Genomic DNA, 23,951 nt, shown 5'->3' on the forward strand with positions numbered 1-23,951 from the left:
GAGAATGCAACAAATGCCGGCAGGAGCGAACCCGAGCTGAATACCCGACCGGCAACCAACCACCACCACCAACGATAATAAATACTGGGTGGGTGCTGTGTCCCCCAATTAACTAAGCGAGAAAGATTTCACAGGGGAGTTCACAAAAATCTTGTTTTCTCGCTCGTATCATTGGGGGACACAGGACCGTGGGACGTCCCAAAGCAGTCCACAGGGAGGAAAAAATTAATAAAAAAAATCACACGCCCATGGGAAGAAAAAAACCACCATCGAGGATGCGTAATCCACTGCCGCCTGCAAGACCTTGTGGTCCGAAGCAGCATCTGCCGATGCCTAGAAAAGCACCTTGTAAAACTTGGTGAACGTGTGCCCGGAAGACCAAGACACTGCCTTATACAACTGTAAAACTGATGCATGGTGGAGATGAACCCAAGAAGCGCCGACCGCTGGTCGGGTGGGCCATAACTCCACTGGGCGGTGCCTTGCCCTGGAAGTGGAATGCCTCAGCAACTATTAAAACAGATCCACCTGGAAACGTCCCCTTGGAGGCTGCCAAGCCTTTACAAGGACCTCCAGGAAAAAACAGGTAAGAGTCCGTACAGCAGAAAGAGCTAGTCATGGACAAGCAAACCTCAGAGGCCAAATCACATAGATGATGGAGAGCCCGCTCTCTAGAATGCGAGGAAGAAAGAAGGGAAAACTATGTCTGTGATGACGTGGAAGGCGGCAACTACCTTCAGCAAAAAAAGAAGGTACTGGTCGGTCTCGGAGCACTGCCTTACGTGGGTGCATGGCAAGAGAAAATCCGAAATTCACTACCAAACGACCCACAGGTCGTTTTGATGAAGCCGGTTTCCTGGCCGCAACTCTGGAAGCAGAACCAAAAATCCAGGGCCACAGGATCCTCCTTTGGTAAAGAGAAACACTCCCTAGGAAGCGGTAAATTGGTAGACCGATGCCCCCAGAGCCGTAGAGGCTTGTGGTGAGACTTCTAGTGAAAGAAGCTGCTTGATAAACCTCAGAGAAAAAAAAAACTACTGAATCAGGCATGCCCAACTGCAGGCCAAAGAACCAACACCTTGGAGATAGGTAGAAGAAAAGCAGACGTGAGAATCACCGGCGAAGGGAAGCCTAGTCAGCGACCATACATTGACAGTGTGGCAACTCTGCCTGAAGGGGCAAATGAGCAGGACCAAGATGAGAGAAATACTCCTGCCGGATGAAATGCGATGGCGACGTCCAACGCCTCCACCGTACCCGAGAAACCCTGGTCACGTAGGAAAAAAACAAAAACATTTAGCTGGGATTCCAGAGCCGTACCACACATGGCCACTGGTCAGGTAGACAGAAGGGGGAGGCGGTCAACCATTCAGCTCGAGGAGGGACAAGAAATAGAAAGGGTGCCCCCATGCAGGAACGAAAACCCTACCAGCGTTGGCAAGGCGTGACAGCCACCCACTCTGCCTGGCGTGGGGAGACTCCTAGTCCATTCACGGAATGAGCAGTAAAAGGTATGACCACTATCGGACCGACATGAGGTAGTCATTACTCATGTCTGAAGAGAGGTAGCACTGATGGCGTCACAGCATCAACTATTAGCACCCAAGTCCTGCTTATAACGGCAACCTAGTGGTAGACGAGTGCCATAGGGACTAAGCTTCCCAGTAGAGTGCACCCGAAGCGAGATGCTGATCAGCTATAGCTATTATGCAATAGCAAACGCCTGTGTTGACGACAGAAGGACAGTTGTCAGAGCAACGGCAATTATCGGTAGCGTAAATGAGTAAGAGGCTAGAGGTAAAGCTCATTCCCATCCGAGACTGGCTCTATACAGAAGTAGCCACAGAATTTAGTGGTAGACCATACAAGGGGAGCCACAGCTGAGAAGGAGGCCACACAATAGAAGCCACCGAGTCGAGTGCTAGAAGAATCCGTCACCTGACGAAGGAGCTGTGCAGTAGGAACCCTAGTATATAGTGGTAATGCAAATACCCCTTATCTAAATCATGCCCCGCCAGTGAAAAACTGAGGGGGAGGCATGAGGACATCCAGTAAAAGCCATGGTACCTTACTGCCTCAGTTAAGTAGAGCAAACCTTAAACACTTCACCTTGGAAGAGGCGCTGAACGGGAGCAACCGCCGAAGCCAGCGCCAGGGCAGAACCCCTACCTGAGTGGGGCTTCCCCACTGCAGCGACTACGATCTCTAGCACTAGCGTGAAAACTTCACCTGCGGAAGAGAATACGCTGTAGTAGCTAATCCAGAGTGCCAACATAACCACTTCACCTAGATAAGGAGGGGTGGTGGACAGAGTATACAGAGTCAGTGCAACACTGCTCGCTGGATCGTAATCACAATATTCTGTGCAATGGCGTACACACTACATGTTCTCAAGGACCAATACCCTGACCAACCTGAACGGTGGAGGCCCATGGGGATGGGGCGTCTCTAGGACACAAGTGTTGCTGGGTAACCCCTTGAGAGGATAGAGGTCGATATATTTGCACCCCCAAACAGCACCGGAAGAAAAGAAGGATACAATATGGAAGTAGCCACAGTATCCAGTGGCGGTACCCATATGCCACCAGATGAAGAGTACAGGGCACCAGCAGGTACTGACTCTTGCCACGCCCCACCTGTGAAGGAAGCAAAGGCATCTAGTGCCGTGGCGTAGTTGAATTGTAGCATCCAAAGATGCTTAATTATTCCCCCATTAGCGGATCACTTGTGGAAGTGGGTAACGCAACAGGAAGCATGGTGGTGGCAATGCGACTGATGAAATGGCATCCAGTGGTAGAGCAATACTCCTCTTAAGGAATGGGGTAGCGCGACAGTCAGAACCGTATCCAACAGTAGTGTGATTACCTCACCTATGAAAGGGGGTAATGCCTATAGCAAGCACAGAACTCTGTGGTAGTGCAATTACTCCACCTATGAAGGGAGGTAACGCATACGGCAAGTACTGTATCACGAGGTAGTACAAGTACACCACCTATTGAAGGGGGTAATGCATACGGCAGGAACTGAATCCAATGGTAGAGAAATTACGTCATTTATGGAAGGGGGTAATGCATATGGCGAGTCCTGTACCCGGTGGGAGTGCAATTACTCCACCTAAGTAAGGGGGTAATGCATACGGTAAACACTGTAATCAATGATAATGCCATAACGCCACCTATGGAAGAGGCTAATGCATACGGAAAGTACTGTACCAAGTGGAAATGCAATTCCGCCACCTACGGAAGGGGGAAAGCGTACGGCCGGCACTGAAACCAGTGCTAGTGCAGTTAGTCCACCTATGGAAGGAGGTAATGCATAAGGTAAGTACTGTATCCAGTAGTAGTGCAAATACTCCGCCTAAGGGGGGAATGCATACGACAAGTACTGAGGGCTACCGTGGACGCAATCTTGGAAGATTGTACCGGATTCATGTCAGAGTCCGAATTGCTGATCCCCCCCGGACCGAGGGTGCGGAGGTGACCGAGGAGGAATATGTCCTGCTCTGTCCCGCTTTTGCTCAGTTTTCTTCCTCAGAATCTTGCCGGTGGGGATTTATCAACCAAACTACCCAGGGGGTGAAATAGGAACTTCTAAAGGTCCACCCACCAGATTGGGCAGGCGGTGCTTTAATCAACCAAACGACCCAGGAGGGTGGATTGGGAATCCTTCAGATGTCCTCCACTGGATTTGCGCAGGTGGAGCATTATCAACGGCCCCGGAGGGCGGATTGGGAAACTGTGAGAGATCCTCTACTGTCCAGTCAGGGGGGTCCTGCGGTGATGTGGGCTGAGGGGGGCAGGACCTGTATGGGCGCACATTTTTTTAAACTGATGCCCCAGCCTTAAGTGGACAAGAGGCAGGAAGAGGTTGACTTATTCAATATTAAGGCACACAGATAGAAACCCCAGATAATCTGGTGCCGGCCTCAAAGAGGTGGCTTGCCAGGAAGAGTTAAAATTGCCTTGAGGACCGGGGGCGGAGCTCAGCGGGCTCCTGGGGGAGGGGGACAGCTAGGCGGGAGAGATGAACACCCCCCCCCCCCCCCCCAATACCTGGGAATTAAAATTGCGGCCTAGTAGGTAAGTAGTAGTAAGTTTTGGCGCTCGGCCAACTGGGAAGTGGGCCGGGAAGAAAACAGCGCGGACCGGAATGGAAAAAAACAGGTAAGCCCGAAGTAAAGCAGAGGCCTAAATTTTGCGGCACCTGGCCGACCGGGATGTCCGTTCAGCCGGCTGAGGGACGGAGGGACCCAGAGAGGTGCTGGCAGGCGCCCGGGTGTGCATACCGGCCGCGGGCCAAATAAAGTATGGCGCCGGAATGGAGAACTGGAATGGAGCGCGGAAGGCGCCCGCTTGCAGTTACCAGCCGCGGGAGCCCACCCCGCAGGCCAGGAAAAAATATATATTTAAGAAATAAAATAAAAAAAATCGGTGCAGGCCGCAGGGCCTAAGGAGCAAGTAAATAGGGGAACCAGGCCCTGTGTTTGCTCCCCCCAGACATGGACTCGCAGAGGCCCAAAACTGTAGTGAAGAGGGGGGTGTGGGGAGGGGATGGTGCTGAGAATACTCACCCAATCCGGACTACTCACCCCATCTTCATCCTCTTCTCTTCACTCCTCCTCAGATTACCAGCAGGGTCACCTCTTCAGCAGCTGGCCCCCGAAGTGGCAGGAGACTGGAACGGCGGGAGGGTCTCGCCAGATTCAGGTGACCCCTTGGCTGGCGGGAAGCAGGGGAGCGAGGCTGCCCTGGTCCTCTTTTTCTTCCTGGGAGAGGTTGGGTGGTAAGGGAAACCAACACCGGCCGCGCTCCCCGGGTAGACAGAGTGGCTAGGCGACTGTTTCCCAAAACCTAAAAGGGAAAAAGAAAAAATAATAAAGTAAGGCGCCCTGCATTAAGCAGGGAGGTCTGCCTCCTACAGACACTAAGCTAAAAACTGACATGCTTTCTCCAGGCTGGAGTGGGTATAGCCTGCAGGGGAGGAGCTAACACTTTTAAGTCTAGTGTCGCCTCCTAGTGGCAGCAAGCAGCTATACCCATAGACCTGTGTCCCCAATGATACAAGCAAATTTTTTTTTAATTTTGTCAGTTTTTAATTTTTTATGGGGTTCCTCTTGTGGTAAATATTGTATGATTATTTTATTCTGAGGGTTTGATACAGTTATGGCTATGCCAAATTTATATAGTTTTATTTATGTTTTACAACTTTTTCAGCTTAAAATGCCTTTTGTGTTAAAAATAAATTATATTTTGCATTGCCATATACCAGTGATGGCGGACCTTTTACAGACAGAGTGCCCAAACTGTAACCCAGAACCCACATAATTATCGCAAAGTGCCAACACAGTAATTTACCCTGAACACTACAGTCCAATGTATTATATTTTCCATGTACTTTATCATTTAGCTATAATAGCCTGCCTATATTCAGTGCGCTGCTTGTGCCATTCATAGTGCGTCCTGTGCTGATGAATGGCAGGAAAAGTCTGAGCCATATTGGTACACCATAGACTTTTTCCAGGGCGTGAGTGCCCACAGAGAGTGCTCCGAGTGCCGCCTCTGGCACCCGTGCCATAGGTTCGCCACCACTGCCATATACTAAAGTCCAAAGAATTTATATTTTTTCACCAATGTAGCTGTATGGGGGCTTGTTTTTTGTGGGACGAGCTGCAGTTTCTATTGGTATTATTTTGGGGGTACATATGTCTTTTTGATCACTTGCGATTTATTTTTTTGTGCACATGAGGTGACAAAAAAAAGCAAAACCGTCATATTTTTTTTTCTACATTTTTTTTTTTTACGTCACTCACTGCGCAGGACTAGTAATATGATTCTTTGATAAATCAGGTTCTTACGGACACGGCGATACCAATTAGGTGTCGTTTTTCTATTTATTTCAATTTTTTTTATTACATAAATGAACGGATATGAGAATACACAATTTTTATTGTTTTTACACTTTTTTTTATTTATCAAGACCCATCTGGATCTTGAAGATCCAGTGGGTCTGATCACTATACAGTACATTGTAATAGTCATTTATTGCAATGCACTGTATAGTCAGTGCTACACTTACACTGATGGTGCATTCACACGACCGTATAAACGGATCTGCATGCGTTCCGCAAATTTGCTTAACGGGTGTGGACCGATTCATTTCAATGGGGCCGCAAAAGATGCGGACAGCACACCGTGTGCTGTCCGCATCGGTTGTTTCGTTCTGTGGCCCCACAAAAAAAGATAGAGCATGTCCTATTCTTGTCCGCAACCGCTGACAAGCTTAGGCATTCTCTATATAGTGCTAGCCATGTGCAGTCTGCAAATTGCGGAAACGTACACGGCCAGTATCAGAGTTTTGCAGACTGCAAAACACTTACGGTCGTGTGAATGCACACTAAGGCTGATCAGACCCTCAGGGCAGCCTGGACACCTATGCAAGGTGTCCGGTTGCCATGGTAACCATCGGGCCGCTGCTATCACAGCAGCGGCGGCTCGATGGAAGAGAGAAGGAGCTCCCTTTCAACCCCATGGATGGCGCGGGCAGCTACTGACAGTAGCATGTATGGAGTTAAACGTCCGAGATCGGTGCCAGCACCGATTTCGGCCGTTGCAGCAGAGTGTTAGCTGTAAGTTACAGCCATCACAGAGGTGCAGGGGAAAGGGGGGAAATGGCGGCCTCTTGGGGCACTGAAATCATCAGGGGCACTGCGGCACACAGGGGTTCTTATCCTATTTCTGGCTGCGATCTCCAGAGTGGTGATCGCAGCCTGAAATCGGCATTTTTTACAGTGCTGCGCTCCGATTGATTAGTCTCTGCAGACTAACCAATCGGAGCGCTTGCCGGCAAGGGACCACTCTGATTGGTCCTAAGCCGGCTTCCCTGGTGTCTCTGCTCTCGGGGAGAGCGGAGACTCCGGGGCTAAGACACTTTATAGTGTCACAACCCCAGTAAGCAGTTTGGCCGTCACTGTACGTCCAAATGCAGCAAGTCACTTGCAATTTGGACGTACAGTAACGTCCAAATGCGTGAAGGGGTTAAAGTAATCCGTTCCTTGATCAAAAACACCAGCAGAATTGCATCTTTTTTTAACTCTGCTGATGGTAATGGTCCAGGGAGTGAAACATATAGGTGTCCACTCCCATCAAACACTTTGTCCGGGCAAAAGCTAGCTTTTAAGCTGGAAAACAGGAAGATCCCCCAACTATGCTGGATACAGTCAACTCGGGCAGACTGTTCCACTGCCAGATTTAAAAATGCACATCAAGGTACAGTGATATGTGCCTACCCATAATCTTCTAGCTACACCTGCAGGGCAACTGTGTGTACTTACCACTGTATGCTTTGCTGTTAAATGTAGGATTGGAGAAATATTATGTATGCAATTCCCTAATGTAATGTTTAACTTAGCTTACTTATAGTTTTATAAACAATGTATAATTGAGAAAAAATAAATAAAAATTAAGACATACTCAATTATCTGCTTGGCACTGTTGTCCACAATGCCCTCTGCATTCAGACCCAAACGTTTCTTTTCATCTGAGTCCAGTCTGCTAGATTCATCATCATCATCCTAGAAATAAGCAAAAAATAGCAAGAAACCTGATCCTTTTGCTTACTGAATTAACTATTTGAGGGGGAACAAAACAAATAAAAAACAACAACAACTGCTCAAATAAGATACCATTTTGAGATGTGGTTGACCTTCATGGCATTTCCTCCGTGGACTGCCGTGGCCCTCATGATAGCTCTGATCCATCTCATGACCAACTAGACTTTAGCAGCAGCCTACTAAGACCCCATTCACACAACAGAATTTTTGGTCCGGATCCGATCCGCATTTTTTGCTAATTGGATGTGGACCCATTAATTTCAACGGGGCCGCAAAAGAATGCGTACTCTATGGATGGCCATTCATCTGAATGGTCGCCATGTAATACCACATTTGTCACTGCGAGGATAATGAGCATCACGCCACATCATCTTGATCTAATACTAGACAACCTCTTGAAGGGAGATACAACTGCACATACGACATGGATGAACTAATGAAAAATCTTAAAGGTCCCTTTACATTGGATCACAGAGCAGTAGATTGTCAGGAAGGAAGAGTTCCTACAATTTACATGCAGCGATCTCCTCCATAGTATGGGGAAGAGCTATCGCTAATGCCATCACTTGCCCCATACTGACTCATTGCTTCCCGGCAGAAGATCATTTTTGTGCGTTTCACTGGTTCTTCAGATAATCGGTGGGCGATACATTTACATTGCAAGATAATCACTAATGAGCATTCCTATGAGCGCTCGTTAGCAATTATCTTTAGGATTATCGCCCCGGGTAAAGGGCCCTTTACATATCATTCTGACAATGTATGTGGTAGACTGTATTCACGTTCTAACTTACTACAAATGGAAAGCTCAAATAATGAAAATATAAAACACAACATGCATACCTCCTCTTCATACTCCGAACTACTTCCCTCGCTGTCAGATCTCGGAGCAACTTCATATCTTGAGGGGTAAAACAAAAATAAAATAAAAACACAACATTTCCATTAATGAAGTAATGAAAGTAACCAATAGAATAGATCACACAGACATTAGAAGGTAGATAAATATTACTGAAATGCTATTCTAGGACATGAGAAGACAACTTAATGAAAGTGAAAAATGGGAAAATATTTGGACACAACTAACCCCGGGTTCATCTCCAGCCAAGTCTCAAGCTGACTGGCTTTAGGTGCTTCTGGAGCAAGCAGCACTTTCCCTGTCTCAGTATGAATAACCTTTACAGGTAGGTCGCTCATCTGACTGCTTTCATCTATTAGCTGAAAGAAGAAGGAGACAGAACACAAACAATGCAACACTTTTCAATGAAAGCAGTTTTTTAGGTTACAGCCCCTTTAACAGCAGCAATGTCAAACTGGCCCATGTTCCAGCAGCTAAACACAAACGTGTATTTAAGGGGAAAATTGCACATGTGAAATGGCCTGCTGACTATAATGCGTCAGTGTTCAGTCCAGGTGTGGTACGTTCTACACTTTGACAGCACTGCTCGTCTGATTAGGCTACATGCACACGACCGTTCTGTTTTTTGCGGTCCACAAACCGCGGATCTGCAAAAAAAACTGAAGCCGCCCGTGTGCCTTCCGCAATTTGTGGAACTGAATGGGCAGCCCATTTTAGAAATGCCTATTCTTGTCTGCAAAACGGACAAGAATAGGACATGCTATATATTTTCTGCGGGGCCACGGAACGGAGCAAAGGATGCGGACAGCACAGTGCTGTCCGCATCTTTTGCGGCCCCATTGAAGTGACTGGGTCCGCACCCGAGAAGCAAAAACTGCAGCTCGGATGCAGACCCAAACTACAGTCGTGTGCATGAGGCCTTAGGCCTTTCACACGCTTTACTGGGTAGGTAAGCTGTACACTATAAAGAATGACGAGACAACCCCTTTAACCATGTTTTGTGCTTCTCCTCTAAACTGTAGTATATTTGGACATACATACAGAAGAGAAGACAATTCTAGATATAGAAATGTATAATAGTCACAGGTAGATGACTTTAAATATATATATATATACATAATAAATAATATATACAGGAGAGAAAATATAGAATATGTGAGAGCGACATCATTTTCTTATACAGATAAGAGAATATCCTAAGAAGAAAAAAATTGGGATTTTTGGGACAGGGGAGTTTGAGTGGGGTTTATAAAGGGGTTGTGTCACTTCAGCAAATGGCATTTATCATGTAGATGCAGTTAATATAAAGCACTTACTAATGTACTGGTATTATCCATATTGCCTCCTTTGCTAGCTGGATTCATTTTTCCATCACATTATACACTGCTCGTTTCCATGGTTACGACCACCTTGTAATCCAGCAGTGGTGGCCGTGCTTACAAACTAAAGGAAAAGGAGACAAATTCTCTGGTGGCCGGGGCTATAGAAGCGCACACATGCATAGTAGCTCCTGTCCATCTCATATCTGCACTTCAGCGGTGGCCGTAACCACTGAAAACAAGCAGTGTGTAATGCAATAGAAACTTGTATTAACCCCTTCCTGACATGGCAATTTTCTGTTTTTGCATTTTCATTTTTTACTCCCTGCCTTCCCAGGGTCATAACCTTTTTAGTTTCTGTTTACATAGACATATGAGGGCTTGTTTTTTGAGGGACAAGTTGTACTTTCTAAGGCCATTTCACACGAGCGAGTGTCACGTTCCAGACTCAAGTATCAGACAGCTCCTCTCCTGAACTTTCAGCACTGCCGGGGTCGCATAGAATTATATTGATTTATGATTCTATGTACAGTTGTGGAATGTATTGGATAACACTAACAGCATTATGTCAGTGTTATCCAATACATTCCAGACCTCTAAGGGTTACATAGCATCATAAATCAATATAATGCTATGCGACCCCGGCAGTGCTGGGAGTTATGGACGTGAGCTGCCTGATAGTGCTGCGAGTCTGGAGTGTGACACTCGCTCGTGTGAAATCAGCCTAATGCCACCATTTAATATTGCATATGATGGGGTGGAATTGGAGGGGGAAAAAAAATAAATAAATGCAATTTCGCCACAGTTTTACCTGTTTTGTTTTTATTGTGTTCCTATGTGGTAAAACTGACTTGTTCCCTTCATTCTCTGTGTCAGTACAGTTACGGCGATACCGTTTTTATATAGGTTTTTCTTGTGTTGCAATACTGAAATAAAACATTTTTTCTTTTCATCACCACATTCTGACGCCCATAACTTTTTTTTGTTAAGTCTATAGAGCTGTTTGAGGGCAAATTTTTTTTTGCATGACAATCTGTAGTTTATATTGTTGTATCAGTTGTTTTTCAATTTTCTTTGGGAGTTGAAGTGATGAAAAGACTGCAAATCAGAGATGATGATTTCTTTCTCCGTTACACCATTCACCATATGGGAATTTTTTTATATATTTTAACGGTACGGGTTTTTACGATGCCTATGGATGTTTATTTTTTTTTATTGTATATTTTCATTTTGGGGAAGGGCATTGATTTGGATTTTTATATTTTAAAAAACATTTTAAAACTGCCAACATGCAATCATTAGATTTGCAATTTGCGTGAAGTAATGGAATTTATCCATTACAATATACAAAACATTGGTATATTACAATACAGTGCTGCCACCTGTGGTCCTGAATTGGAAATACCAGTAAAAAGCTTAGTACAGGCTTTGCCTTATTACTTCAACAGAACACCTTCCTCAATCTCAGCCAGTTACAGCTCAAATCAGAATTTAGAAATTATTGTATCGTAGCATGTATGGCTGAATCTTTAAGAGTTTAACAAAAAATAAAAAAATAATTATCAAACAAACAACAACTGTACCCTTTCCAAATGGTGGAACTGAAATAGTACGTCCATGGACACTAATACAGATTTATACATCACAGGAAATAATTTAACTTTGGCACACTACCTCTCCATCAGGCCCAAGACCAGATCCCATTCCTTCTGCATTTTCTTCCACCTTCTGTATAAAAAGAACATCATTTAAAAGGGGTTATCCCATTAAAAGTATTACTATGCAATGAAGAGAGAAATTCAAATGACATAATTTTGCAATATACATGCAATAAAAAGATAGTTTTTTTGTTTACATTACATTCTCCTCTCTGGTAGCGCCCTCTGCTGCCTATCCTGCTTGTCCACCTTCCCCTGCTTTCAGAAGGAGACCAACATGCTCAGTCATTTCCCAGTCATTCCTCCTCAGACATGGGCTACTTTCAAACAAGCAATAAAGCTATCTGGCAGTATGTTCCAGTAGAGGAACAGTCTGCCGAAGTTCACCGTATCCAGCCATGCACCACTGGAGCCCATTGACTAATGAAATCCGCAGTGGATTACACTTTGTGTATGCACCATTTTTGGCTGGCCGAATTCGCTCCGAATTTCATTACAGTCGATGGGCTCGGACAGTGCATGACCCTATCCGGCTATGTCAGATACGGTGCACTTCGGCAGGCTATTTCTCAACCTGAATAACCTACTGGATAGATTTACTGCATGTGTGAAAGTAGCCATAGTAATATCATAGCAAAAACAGATTGAAGCAGCCCTGGCACCATTCATTTATTCACCCATACTTCTAAATTTACAGAAATATACAGCAATCTCTCTCTTAGAGAGGGAAATTGTGGGAAGGGAATTATATACCATATGTAAGAGGCCGTATGTAAGAGACTAGAGCTAACTGCAATGCTTCCTGGGAGATAAAGGTGCTTGATGAGCTACAGCTATCCCTGTATACAGTCATAGAGGGAAGGCTGTCAATCACAGATAGGACCGCCTCCTGGACTCCTAATCTCAAAATGATCCGGACTATAAATTAATGAAATACAAATTATACTGAATCTTTTGCCATTAAACTACATATCAATCTGCTCAGCTTCTTCTCTACAACATGCTGCCTGCAGAGTACATAGTGACTGGTTCCTTTTAAAGATGACCTTTCATCTGGCAAAAAATTGTGAACTAAGTATCATGATCTGTACAGCGGCGCCCAGGGATCTCACTGCACTTACTATTATCCCTGGGCGCCGCTCAGTTCTCCTGTTATGCCCTCCGGGTATCTTCGGTCACTTGGTTATAGTAGGCGGAGTCTGCCCTTGTTCTCCTGGGCGTCTCCTTTTCCTAGGCTGTAGCACTGGCCAATCGCAGCGCAGAGCTCACAGCCTGGGAGAGAAGGAGATGCCCAGGAGAACAAGGGCAGTCTCCGCCCAGTATAACCAAGTGACCGAAGATACCCGGAGGGCATAGCAGTAGAACTGAGCAGTGCCCAGGGATAATAGTAAGTGCAGTGAGTTCCCTGGGCGCCGCTGTACAGATCATGATACTTGGTTCACAATGATTTGCCAGATGAAAGGTCCTCTTTAACTAAGATTATGTTAAGAAAAGGAGGAGCGCTCTGTAAAAGAAAATGAAGCCCCCCTATAAATTTATATCATATATCCGTGAAAGAGTGCCAAGACCCGATGCAGACTGCAGAGGCACGGAGCAGTAACATGACTGATAATGCTCCGTGCCTCTCTGTGACCTATTTACTACGAAATCACAGTGACAACTTTATCGCACTGTGATTTCGTAGCAAAGAGGTCACAGAGAGGCACAGAGCATGATCAGTCATGTTAATGCTCCGTGCCTCTGCATCGGGTCTTGGCACTCTTTCACGGAGCGGATGTCACGCACGGCATCCGCTCGTGTGAAAACAGCCCTAATAGTTCCAAATACGTGCACTTTAAAAGGGAGAAAATAATTGCGTTTTTTAAAAGGAAAGCAGGGCACATGCAGAGACAGCACCCTGAACCTTCTATTAAATAAAAGGCGGAAAAAAATAAGATAATGGTAGTGCAATTTCAAATGAAATACAGGAAAAGCGGGAAAAGGGCAAGAAAAAAAGTGCAGCTTCGAATGCATGGATACTGACATCTAAATGCTACTAATGGAACATTTGTAGGAATTGTCTGGAATGCACTTTAGCTTTTAAGCGCCAAAAGCAATTGAAAAAAAAGAAAAAGGAAAAAAATTAAACCGGAAAAAAAGGAGATTTTTGTATAACTTACCAGTTAAATCTCTTTCTCGCTCTTCCTTGGGGGACACAGACCTTGGGTATAGCTCAGCTCCCTAGGAGGCGTGACACTAAGTAAAACTGTTAAGCCCCTCCTCCATCAGCTATACCCTCAGCCTGGAGATAGAGGCTACCAGTTGCGTGTCCAAGTAGTGAAAGGATAACAACCAATAACGGAAACAACCAGCCAGCAACCCAACGGGGCGCCAAACCATAACCCTGTAACCAAACACAGAAGGGTGGGTGCTGTGTCCCCCAAGGAAGAGCGAGAAAGAGATTTAACTGGTAAGTTATACAAAAATCTCCTTTTCTCGCCCATTTTCCTTGGGGGACACAGACCTTGGGACGTTCAAGAGCAGTCCAAGAAGGGAGGGACCACAAACCCAAGGCGGAACACCACCAGAGCATCAGGAAACCGCTGCCTGCAAAACCAGGCGGCCCAACGCAGCATCCGCTGATGCATGCGTATGCACCCTATAGAACTTTGTGAAAGTGTGCAGAGAGGACCAAGTGGCTGCTTTGCACAACTGTTCAGCCGAGGCCCGATGCCTCTGCGCCCAGGAAGCTCCGACTGCTCTGGTGGAATGAGCAGTGACGCCAAAAGGCGGAGGTCTGCCCTTGGCTCGATAAGCCTCAGACACTGCCAGTTTAATGAAACGGGCAATAGCCACCTTGGAGACCGCCAACCCTTTGCGCGAACCCTCCGGAACCACAAACAGGGAGTCCGTGCGCCGAAAGGACCCGGTGACCTCCAAGTAAATCCTCAACGCCCTGACCACATCCAGACGGTGCAGTTCCCGTTCTCTGGGGTGGGAAGGAGAGGGACAGAGCGACGGAAGGACGATGTCCTCATTGATGTGAAAGGCGGAGACCACCTTTGGCAGGAAAGTCGGGACAGGCCGAAGCACAACCTTATCCTGGTGGAAGATCAGGAAAGGTTCGGAGCAAGAAAGAGCCGCTAACTCCGACACCCGTCGGAGAGACGTGACGGCCACAAGAAAGATGACCTTGCAGGACAGAAGGCGAAGGGAGACCTCCCGTAAAGGCTCGAAGGGGGCTGATTGGAGCGCCGAGAGCACCACATTCAGGTCCCAGGAAGGAACTGGAGGGCGGTACGGCGGAACAGAGTGAGCCACCCCTTGTAAAAAGGTCTTAATTGGCCCTAGAGGGGCCAGGGGACGCTGGAGAAGAATAGACAGCGCCGAAATCTGACCCTTCAGAGAACTGAGGCACAGCCCCAGGTCCAGACCCGACTGGAGGAAGGACAGGATTGTGGGAAGAGAAAACCGGAGAGGTGGGATGCTCCGGGACTCACAGAACCCCAGATAGGACCTCCAAACCCGATAGTAGATCCTAGAGGATACGGGCTTACGAGCCCGGATCATGGTGCGGACTACGTCCGCGGAGAAACCCCGTTGCGTTAAGACGGCGGTCTCAATAGCCACGCCGTCAAACGTAGCGAGCCTAAATGCTCGTGGAAGATCGGTCCCTGAGAGAGAAGGTCTTCCCTGGAGGGCAGTGGCCACGGTGCGTCTGCCAACAGCAACATTAGGTCGGCGTACCAAGACCGGCGGGGCCAATCCGGGGCGATTAGAATCGCGGGGACGCCCTCTGCCGCGATCCTCCGAAGAACCCGTGGCAGGAGGGGAAAAGGAGGAAAGACGTACAGAAGGGAGAATTCGCGCCACGGAAGGACGAGCGCGTCGGCGCCGTATGCCTTCGGGTCCCGTGCCCTGGCCAGGTATAGGGGGACCTTGTGGTTGAATTTGGAGGCCATGAGGTCCACGTCGGGGCGACCCCAGCGAAGACAAAGGGCTTCGAACACCTCTGGGTGCAGGGACCATTCTCCCGGGTCGATGGTGGACCGGCTGAGGAAATCCGCCGCCCAGTTGTCCACCCCCGGGATGTAAATCGCAGATAAGGCCGGCACGTGCGTCTCCGACCCAGAGGAGAATCAGGGTCACCTCTTGCATCGCTGCGAGTGCCTCCCTGATGGTTTATGTATGCCACAGCCGTGGCATTGTCCGATTGGATCCGAACAGGGTGGCCCTCAGCAGATGGGTCCAGTGTCTGAGGGACAGAAGAATCGCCCTCAGTTCCAGAATATTGATTGGAAGTCTGGACTCCGATAGAGACCAAACGCCCTGGACGGACCGGGGAGGGAAAACCCCCCCCACCCCCGTAAGCTGGCATCTGTGGTAATCACCAGCCAGTTCAGTGGAAGGAAGGACTTCCCCCTTAGAGGGATATGCAACCACCAGCCGAGGGAAGCTCGAGCCAGGGGAGGCAGAAGAAAGGTCCTGTCCAGACTCCTCAGTGATTTGTCCCAGGCCGACAGAATTGCCCTCTGAAAGGTGCGGGATCGGAATTGTGCGAACGGCACCGCTTCGAAACAGGCAACCATCTTTCCCAACAACCGCATGCTGGATCTGAGGGAAGGGCGGTGATGACGGAGGAGACTGCGAACCGACCCGCGAAGGGCCAGACGCTTGTCCGACGGAAGGCGGACCTCCGCCAACTCTGTATCCAGGAGCATCCCCAGGAAGATCAGCCGTCTGGAGGGGGTAAGGGAAGATTTGGGGTGGTTGATAATCCAACCGAACCGCGTCAGGGTCTCCAGAGTGAGTTCCACACTGCGGGATGTCTGAGAGAAGGAGGGTGCCTTGACCAGGATGTCGTCCAAGTATGGGAGAAGAAAAACACTTCTTGAACGTAGAAGGGCCAAGACAGGGGCCAGGACCTTGGTGAACACTCGAGGAGCAGTCGCCAGACCAAAGGGAAGGGCGACGAATTGGAAGTGATCGTCCCCCACCGCAAAGCGCAGGAAGCGGTGATGACATGGAGCAACCGGAACGTGGAGGTATGCATCCTGAATGTCGATTGAGGCCATGAAATCCCCTCTTTCCAGGGAGGCCACTGCGGACCTGAGAGACTCCATCCGGAATCTCTGCAGTCGGAGAAAACGGTTCAGGCGTTTTAGGTCCAAGATCGGACGCACTGAGCCTTCCTTCTTGGGAACCACAAAGAGGTTCGAGTAGAACCCCCTGAACCTGTCCGTCGGAGGCACGGGGGCGACGACACCCTTGTCCATTAGAGAGTGAATGGCCGCGAAGAAGGCGGCCACTCGTACGGGATCTCGCGGAGGACGGGATCGGAAGAAACGGTCTGGCGGAATGGACGCAAATTCGATTTTGTATCCGCAAGATACAATCTCGAGCGCCCATGCGTCTGAGATGTGGGCCCGCCATACGTTCCTGAATAGGAGAAGGCGGCCCCCCACCCGGGTGGGTGGGGGCGCACCTTCAGGCAGAGGGCTGCTGGCCTGTGGGAGCCCGTGCAGGCTGGGACTTGCGCCAGGTAGGTTGCGTCCGAAAAAACGGCTTCTTGCGTCTATCCTGGGCTGGGCCAGAGGAAGAAGAACTGGCCGCGGGTCTAGACCCGGTAGGCTTGCGAAAGGACCGAAAACGGGACGAACCAGCGCGACCACGGGGGGCGCCCATTGGCCTGGACTGGGGGAGGTGAGTACTCTTCCCACCCGTGGCCTCTGATATAAGTTCGTCCAGACGGGTTCCGAACAGGCGGGAACCCGTGAATGGTAGGCCGGCCAAAGAGCGTTTGGAAGCGGCGTCCGCCGCCCAAACCTTCAGCCAGAGTTCCCTCCTGACAGAAACTGCCAGGGCAGAGGAACGGGCAATGAGGGCACCCGCATCAAGGGAGGCCTCACAGACGAATTTTCCGGCCTGAACAATTAGTTGGGCTAAGGAACGGAGGTCCTGAACAGGGACGTCCGACCCTAACTCCCGTTCCAGTTGCAAACCCCATTCAGAGACCGCTTTGCCAACCCAGGCGGAGGCAAAGACCGGTCTAAGGGCCGAACCAGAGGCAGTAAATATGGCCTTGGAGAGGGATTCCGTACGACGGTCCTCAACAGACTGGAGGGAAGATCCGTCCTGTACAGGAATAGTAGTGCTTTTGGACAGGCGAGCCACGGGAGGATCAACCTTAGGCGGGGATGTCCACGTGGTCACAGAATCCGCTGGAAAGGGATAACAAATGTCCAGCTTTTTGGGTGTAATAAAGCGGACGTTAGGCCGAGTCCAAGCCTTGGATACCACAGAAGAAAAATCAGCGTGTATGGGAAAAACCTTGGAGGCCTGTTTGGGGCGGAGAAAGGACACGCCGGCCTGTTCAGAGCTGGGGGGGTCATCGTGTAGCTGAAAGGTATCACGGATGCTAGTGACAAGATGCCCCACCGCGGACGCCAATTTGGACGGAAGCTCTGAGTCCATGTCCACGTCCGAATCCGCCAGTTCTCCCTCAGAAAGCGTATCCCTTTGAGAGGATAGACTTGACTGAGCTCGCACGCATGGCGGAGAGAGCGAAGCATCTGGAGAAGATGTGCGCTCAACCCTTGAACGTTTCTGAGTATGCCGGGCCCTGGAAGATTCGCTGGGAGGCAGGGAACCAGTGGGGGCGGCAGAAACGGTAGTCCCAGCGGGTGCGACAGGGATTGTGGCAGCCTGTGGGAGAGGCGGTCTATCCACGAGACGGCCCACTACGTGTGTAAGGCTTTCCACCGCCTGAGACAGAGACCTAGCCCAGTCAGGGGGTTCAGAGGCACCGGGGGGCGCAGCGGGAAGCGGGCCCTGCACCGGGGCCTGACATGCAAGGCAATGCGGCTCAGATTGCCCACGCGGAAAAAGTTCCTTACAGGCGGTACAGGCATGGTACCAGGGTTTGGGGGCACCTGTGGGATCTGACATGCTGAAGTGTGGTTGTACTCTAATATAGAGACCACAAAGGGTTATAGCAGCTATGACCAGGAGGGTTAGGAGAGGGTTAACTGTCCTACCAGTGCCTCAGAAGAACGTCAGGAGATGGCCCAGATCAGCAGCAGCAGAGAAGCAGTGAACAGCAGTGAGCAGCAGAGAGCGCCCACAGAAGCCGAGCGATGTACACAGGAGGTTAGAGTCCCCCACCGTGTCCCAGCTTCCTGTCAGGAGTGAGGAAGCGCGGGAAACCTCAGCAGAAAGCGCGGGGAACAAGCTCCGCCCCCTCCAGCGCTTGAAATGTCTCCTGTGAAGGAGAACGTAGCTCCGCCCCCAAAATGACGCGCGGAAGCCCCGCCCCCTGCCGGGACCGCTAAGCCCCGCCCCCCGTTCTCGGCGGGAAGGGGGAGAGAGAGAGAAGAGAAAAATGGAGTCAGCCCCGATAAGGGGGAGGGGGGGGGGAGAAAGATAGCAGCGTGGGGGGGAAAAGCGTGGGGGTGCTGAGGATGCTGCTGTGCTGCATTGTCCTGCAGATGAGCGCTCAGAATGAGCGACCACGGGTGCCCCCCTTACCCAGAGGGGTAGATGCTGCAGATAGGGACGGGGTATGGGCTGGAATCTCACCGTGCGACGTCTTCACCCTCAGTCCTTTCCAGCAGGGTCGCCCCTTCAGCCACTGGCACCGCAGTGGCAGGAAGCTGGAAGAGGGGCTTGGCGTGCGGGCGACCCCCTAGCTGGCGGGATGTAGGGGAGCCATTGCTGCCCAGATCCTCCTATTGCTTCTGTGGGGGAGGCAGCAGTGCAGATAAGTTGGCACTGGCGCAGCTCAACCCCGGGAGAGCAGAGAGGTCAAATGCGTCTCTGGTATCCCTAGGAAAAAATAAAATAACAAAATTAGAAGAAAAAGTAAAAATAACAAGGAGAAAACAGCCCTGCAGTAGCAGGGAGTGTCTTGCCTCCTTGGACACTAAGCTAAAACTGGTAGCCTCTATCTCCAGGCTGAGGGTATAGCTGATGGAGGAGGGGCTTAACAGTTTTACTTAGTGTCACGCCTCCTAGGGAGCTGAGCTATACCCAAGGTCTGTGTCCCCCAAGGAAAATGGGCGAGAAAAAGACCCGTATACAAAGCAACTTATGCTGATTATTAGAAAGAACCGTAGTGATGGATATCTCTGCACATGTTCATATGTAGCATTAACAGCTTGCCGCTGATGTTATTTTAGTAAGGCTTGCTAGACTTCACAGTCAGCCATCTGTGCAATGACTCTTCACATGCATTGTATTGTAAAAAAACATATACCGTACATATATAGAAGCAGAAGTTACAGCGACAACCGGAGGCTGCAATTTTTTTCCACTCTGCGTGAGAAAATGGTCGCAATGGCCAGATTTTAAAATGTGACAACAGGAAATGCAGCCAGACTGACTGGAACTCTGGAGTTCGCTTCTGCAGTAGTAATATGTCCTTTTTTTAATCTGCCCTATGCTGTAACTTACATTGAGATTAAAAAGAAACCTGTGACCATGAAAATGCAATCTGCAGGCAGGCAAAAGACTCTGAAAAATGTGTCTTATTTATTTAATGCTCTGATCTTCCTATGCTTAGGAGTCCTGCAGGCGGTCCTACTTACTGACCATCAGCTATCTGTATGCTTAGGAATCCTGCGGGCCGCCGTCCTACTTACTGGCTATCTGTATGCTTAGGAGTCTTGCGGGCCGCCCATCCTACTTACTGGCTATCAGCTATCTTTATTTTCCCCACTTTCCAAAACTACATATCAATCTGCTCAGCTAAAACAATATCCTACTGTAAATCCCAAATTTTTCTTACAACCATGTAAGTAAACTGCTACTAAAACATTCTATGCTGCATAAAAGAACACATACACAAGAGAAAAGTTAGCCAAACCCAGTGATTTCAGCATGGTCAGCTGACCCTTCTACCTGTATGGGGTCTCCAGACTATGCCCAACAGATAACATTGTATGAAATAAGTATCGGGCATGCTTAATTTACTTGTCCAATCCTTTTGTTCTCTTGGAAGATAAGTCACCTCCATTCAGTTGATCATGCATGTGTACGGAGACGCCAAGCGTAATTAGCTAATTGCCAAAAGGGCTTGTTCAGCCAATAACTATTAAAAGTGTATGGGCAACTTTAGGCTGAAAAACTGGTGATCAATTGTCTGTGAACAATCATGATACCAGTGTAGCCATACACATGGTTGCCATATTCAAACCAGTCACACATGTGCAAGGACACCAAGAGCAGAGCAATCAGTATTTCACTGTGGAATGCTACTTCTCAGAATGAACGTAGATGTTAGGCTGAGCCCTACATTTAATGTATACATTAGGGGGGAAAAAAGGATGTAAAAGCACAGTACACTACATTTTCCCATCCTGCAGAGTCAGGGAACGTATACTTTTAGTTTTTTAACAATAGAACTCTATGGTGACAGAAGCCACTGGATGGCATCAGTTTAACATATATATTAAAGACAAAAAGTAATGTGAACCCAGCCTATCAGTCAACGACACTATAAACTGTTACGTAAGAGACTATCATACAAAGATTTCAAATGACGTCGACATCTTGCCAGACAATGTTGGTCTGTCACTGGTCGGCTAAAATGATTGTTTGTTGATAAATTTCACTTGATGGTCAATTATTTTGCTTAAGGCTACTTTCACACTTGCGTTCGGAGTTCCGCTTGTGAGTTCCGTTTGAAGGCTCTCACAAGCGGCCCCGAACGGATCCGTACAGCCCCAATGCATTCTGAGTGGATGCGGATCCGCTCAGAATGCATCAGTATGGCTCCATTTCGTCTCCGTTACGCTCAGCAGGCAGATACCCGAACGCAGCTTGCAGCGTTTTGGTGTCCGCCTAGCCAGTGCGGCCCCCCCTCCCTCCCTCCCCAGTATTAAATTCATTGGTGGCCAGTGCAGCCCCCCCTCCCTCCCTCCACTGTATTAAATTCATTGGTGGCCATTGGTGCCTCCCCCCCACCCCCAATTAAAATCACCCCCCTCCCCCATCATTGGCGCAGCGGAGAGTTCCGATCGGAGTCCCAGTTTAATCGCTGGGGCTCCGATCCGTTACCATGGCAGCCAGGATGCTACTGCAGTTCTGGCTGCCATGGTTACTTAGCAATTTTAGAAGCATTATACTTACCTGCGCTGTCTGTGGCCGGCCGGGCGCTCCTCCTACTGGTAAATGACAGGTTTGTGCTATAAGCAATGCGCCGCACAGACCTTTCACTTACCAGTAGGAGGAGTGACCGGCCGGCCACAGACAGCGCAGGTAAGTATAATGCTTCTAAAATTGCTAAGTAACCATGGCAGCCAGAACTGCAGTAGCATCCTGGCTGCAATGGAAACCGATCGGAACCCCAGCGATAAAACTGGGACTCCGATCGGAACTCTCCGCTGCCACCAATGATGAAGGAGGGGGGTGATTTTAATTAGGCGGGGGGGAGGCCGCACTGGCCACCAATGAATTTAATACAGGGGAGGCAGGGGGGGGGGGGGGGGGGTCTGGCCCCTGATGCCTGGCAGCACCTGATCTCTTACAGGGGGCTATGATGCACACAATTAACCCCTCAGGTGCGGCACCTGAGGAGTTAATTGTGCTGATCACAGCCCCCTGTAAGAGATCGGGTGCAGTCATGTACACAGTTCTTAGTATATTCTAACTTGAAGCGTCCCCATCACCATGGGAACGCCTCTGTGTTAGAATATACTGTCGGATCTGAGTTTTCACGATGTGAAAACTCAGATCTGAAAAAGCTGTTATGCAGACGGATTCGTTCTGAACGGATGCAAGCGTTTGCATTATAGGTGTGGATCCGTCTGTGCAGATACCAGTCGGATCCGCACCGAACGCAAGTGTGAAAGTAGCCTAACATTGTCTGATCAATTTTAGATTAATATGTAAGGGTACCTTGCACATACCTACTCATGGGAGATTATTTTCTAGCGATAAGAGCATGATGCATCAAACCTTCAAGACTAAATATCTCCCTACCTTCTTCCTTCTCTTCTTCTTTTTCTCCTTGGCAGCCTGAGCTTGTTTATGCTCCCAAACCAAACTGGTAAGATTAGCCACATACTCGTCGGTCTGTTGGAGGAGGTAGGCCAGACGACGATCCTTTTTCTGGTCAATAAGCTTACGGTAGCCTTCCTCATCTTCTGCCTGTTAAAAAGCACAACGCACACCCATTTAAAACGTTTTCATATATTGGTTAAGTTACACAGATCTATATACATGATAAAATAAGGTAAATTTGGTAAATCTATTTTAAAAGTAAACATTATAAAAATACTTAATAGCTACTCTGTTTCAATACTTTTACCAAAGTTGAAACTAAAAACTTGATCAAACTGCACGTGTGACCACTGATGTCCTGTCACTCCTGCCCAAATTGTATATGTCTGAACAAAAGCAGCAACAGAATGTTAGATGATTTACCTGAGCAAGTGCAAAACAAGCCTATAGAAGATGTAAACTTAAGGTGCATTTACACGGCCCGAGAATCTGGCCATTACAATCCGGCCACATAAATGTGCCGCCGATCACCTGATGAATGAGCGAAAGGCTCGTTCATCAGTTGATCCTGTCATTAATGCGGGCATCACCGACCATAATTTTGGACAGCAGATTGTGTGGTCTAAACAGTGATCTGTTTCTCAGAAACCATGAATCTGTTTGAGGACAAGGGATCACTATAGCGATCCCTCATCCTCATACTGTGAAGGAGATCGCTGCATGTAAATACATGGGGCTCCTTCACTGAGTGAGCCGCTGACTGTCAGGAAGGAACGCGACCCGTGTAAATTCAGCTTTAAAGAGGACCTTTCACCGCTCCTGACATGCCTGTTTTAGTAGCCACATGCATTCCCCATGTACTAACAATTCTGGAGTATCTACTCTTATGACTATATTGTGCCATTCCTCTATTATTTATACTAGAATGAAGCATAAGAAGCCTGCAGTAAGGGTACAGAGGGTTGTTAATCAGTAGGGGGGGTGTCCCTGCACAGTCTGATAATGGATAGACAACCCCCAGCTGGTTACCACCCCCTCTGTACCCTTACTGCAGACTGCTAGCAATTCATGCATAAGTTCTAGCAGGAATAATACAGGAATGGCACATGATAAGTCATAAGAATAGATACTCCAGAAGTGATATTACATGACTAATGCAAGTAGCTATTAAAACAGGCATGTCACGAGTGTGAGGCAGAATGCCCGCCTGCTTTTGAAAAGCTGAGAAACAGCAGGCATCAAATAGACTGACCCATGTATGATATATAAAAAAAATATATAATTATATTTTTTTTTATATAAATTTCTCATTAACTTACACATTTTATTATTTATCTATATTAGTATAGTGTTACAGGTTTGTGTCTTTTCTTCCTGGAATAACCCTTTAAATGCATGTGCAATAATAAGACTGCAATGCACGATGATATTAACTGTAGACATGCTGACTTTGATGTGGTCCAGACGTGTGTGCAATAATAGGCAGTATCTGTACTTTTTACATCACTGTAATGCCAGGAAAAACA

At 48.2% G+C, this 23,951-nt stretch overlaps 1 protein-coding gene across 3 annotated transcripts in view; it reads right to left on the reverse strand.

Moving 5' to 3' along the window:
• Positions 1-23,951, reverse strand: part of SMARCA2 (SWI/SNF related, matrix associated, actin dependent regulator of chromatin, subfamily a, member 2) — a 299,308-nt gene that overhangs the window by 176,512 nt on the left and 98,845 nt on the right. For all 3 annotated transcript variants that reach the window (XM_044272604.1, XM_044272612.1, XM_044272595.1), the window contains exons 10-14: positions 22,405-22,572; positions 11,462-11,515; positions 8,697-8,827; positions 8,453-8,510; positions 7,470-7,570 (exon numbers count right to left, since the gene is read on the reverse strand). In XM_044272604.1, the coding sequence (XP_044128539.1) occupies positions 7,470-7,570; positions 8,453-8,510; positions 8,697-8,827; positions 11,462-11,515; positions 22,405-22,572 (512 nt within the window). The remainder of the gene's footprint in view (positions 1-7,469; positions 7,571-8,452; positions 8,511-8,696; positions 8,828-11,461; positions 11,516-22,404; positions 22,573-23,951) is intronic.

This window comes from Bufo gargarizans, chromosome 1, assembly GCF_014858855.1.
Source record: "Bufo gargarizans isolate SCDJY-AF-19 chromosome 1, ASM1485885v1, whole genome shotgun sequence".
NCBI lineage: Eukaryota > Metazoa > Chordata > Amphibia > Anura > Bufonidae > Bufo > Bufo gargarizans.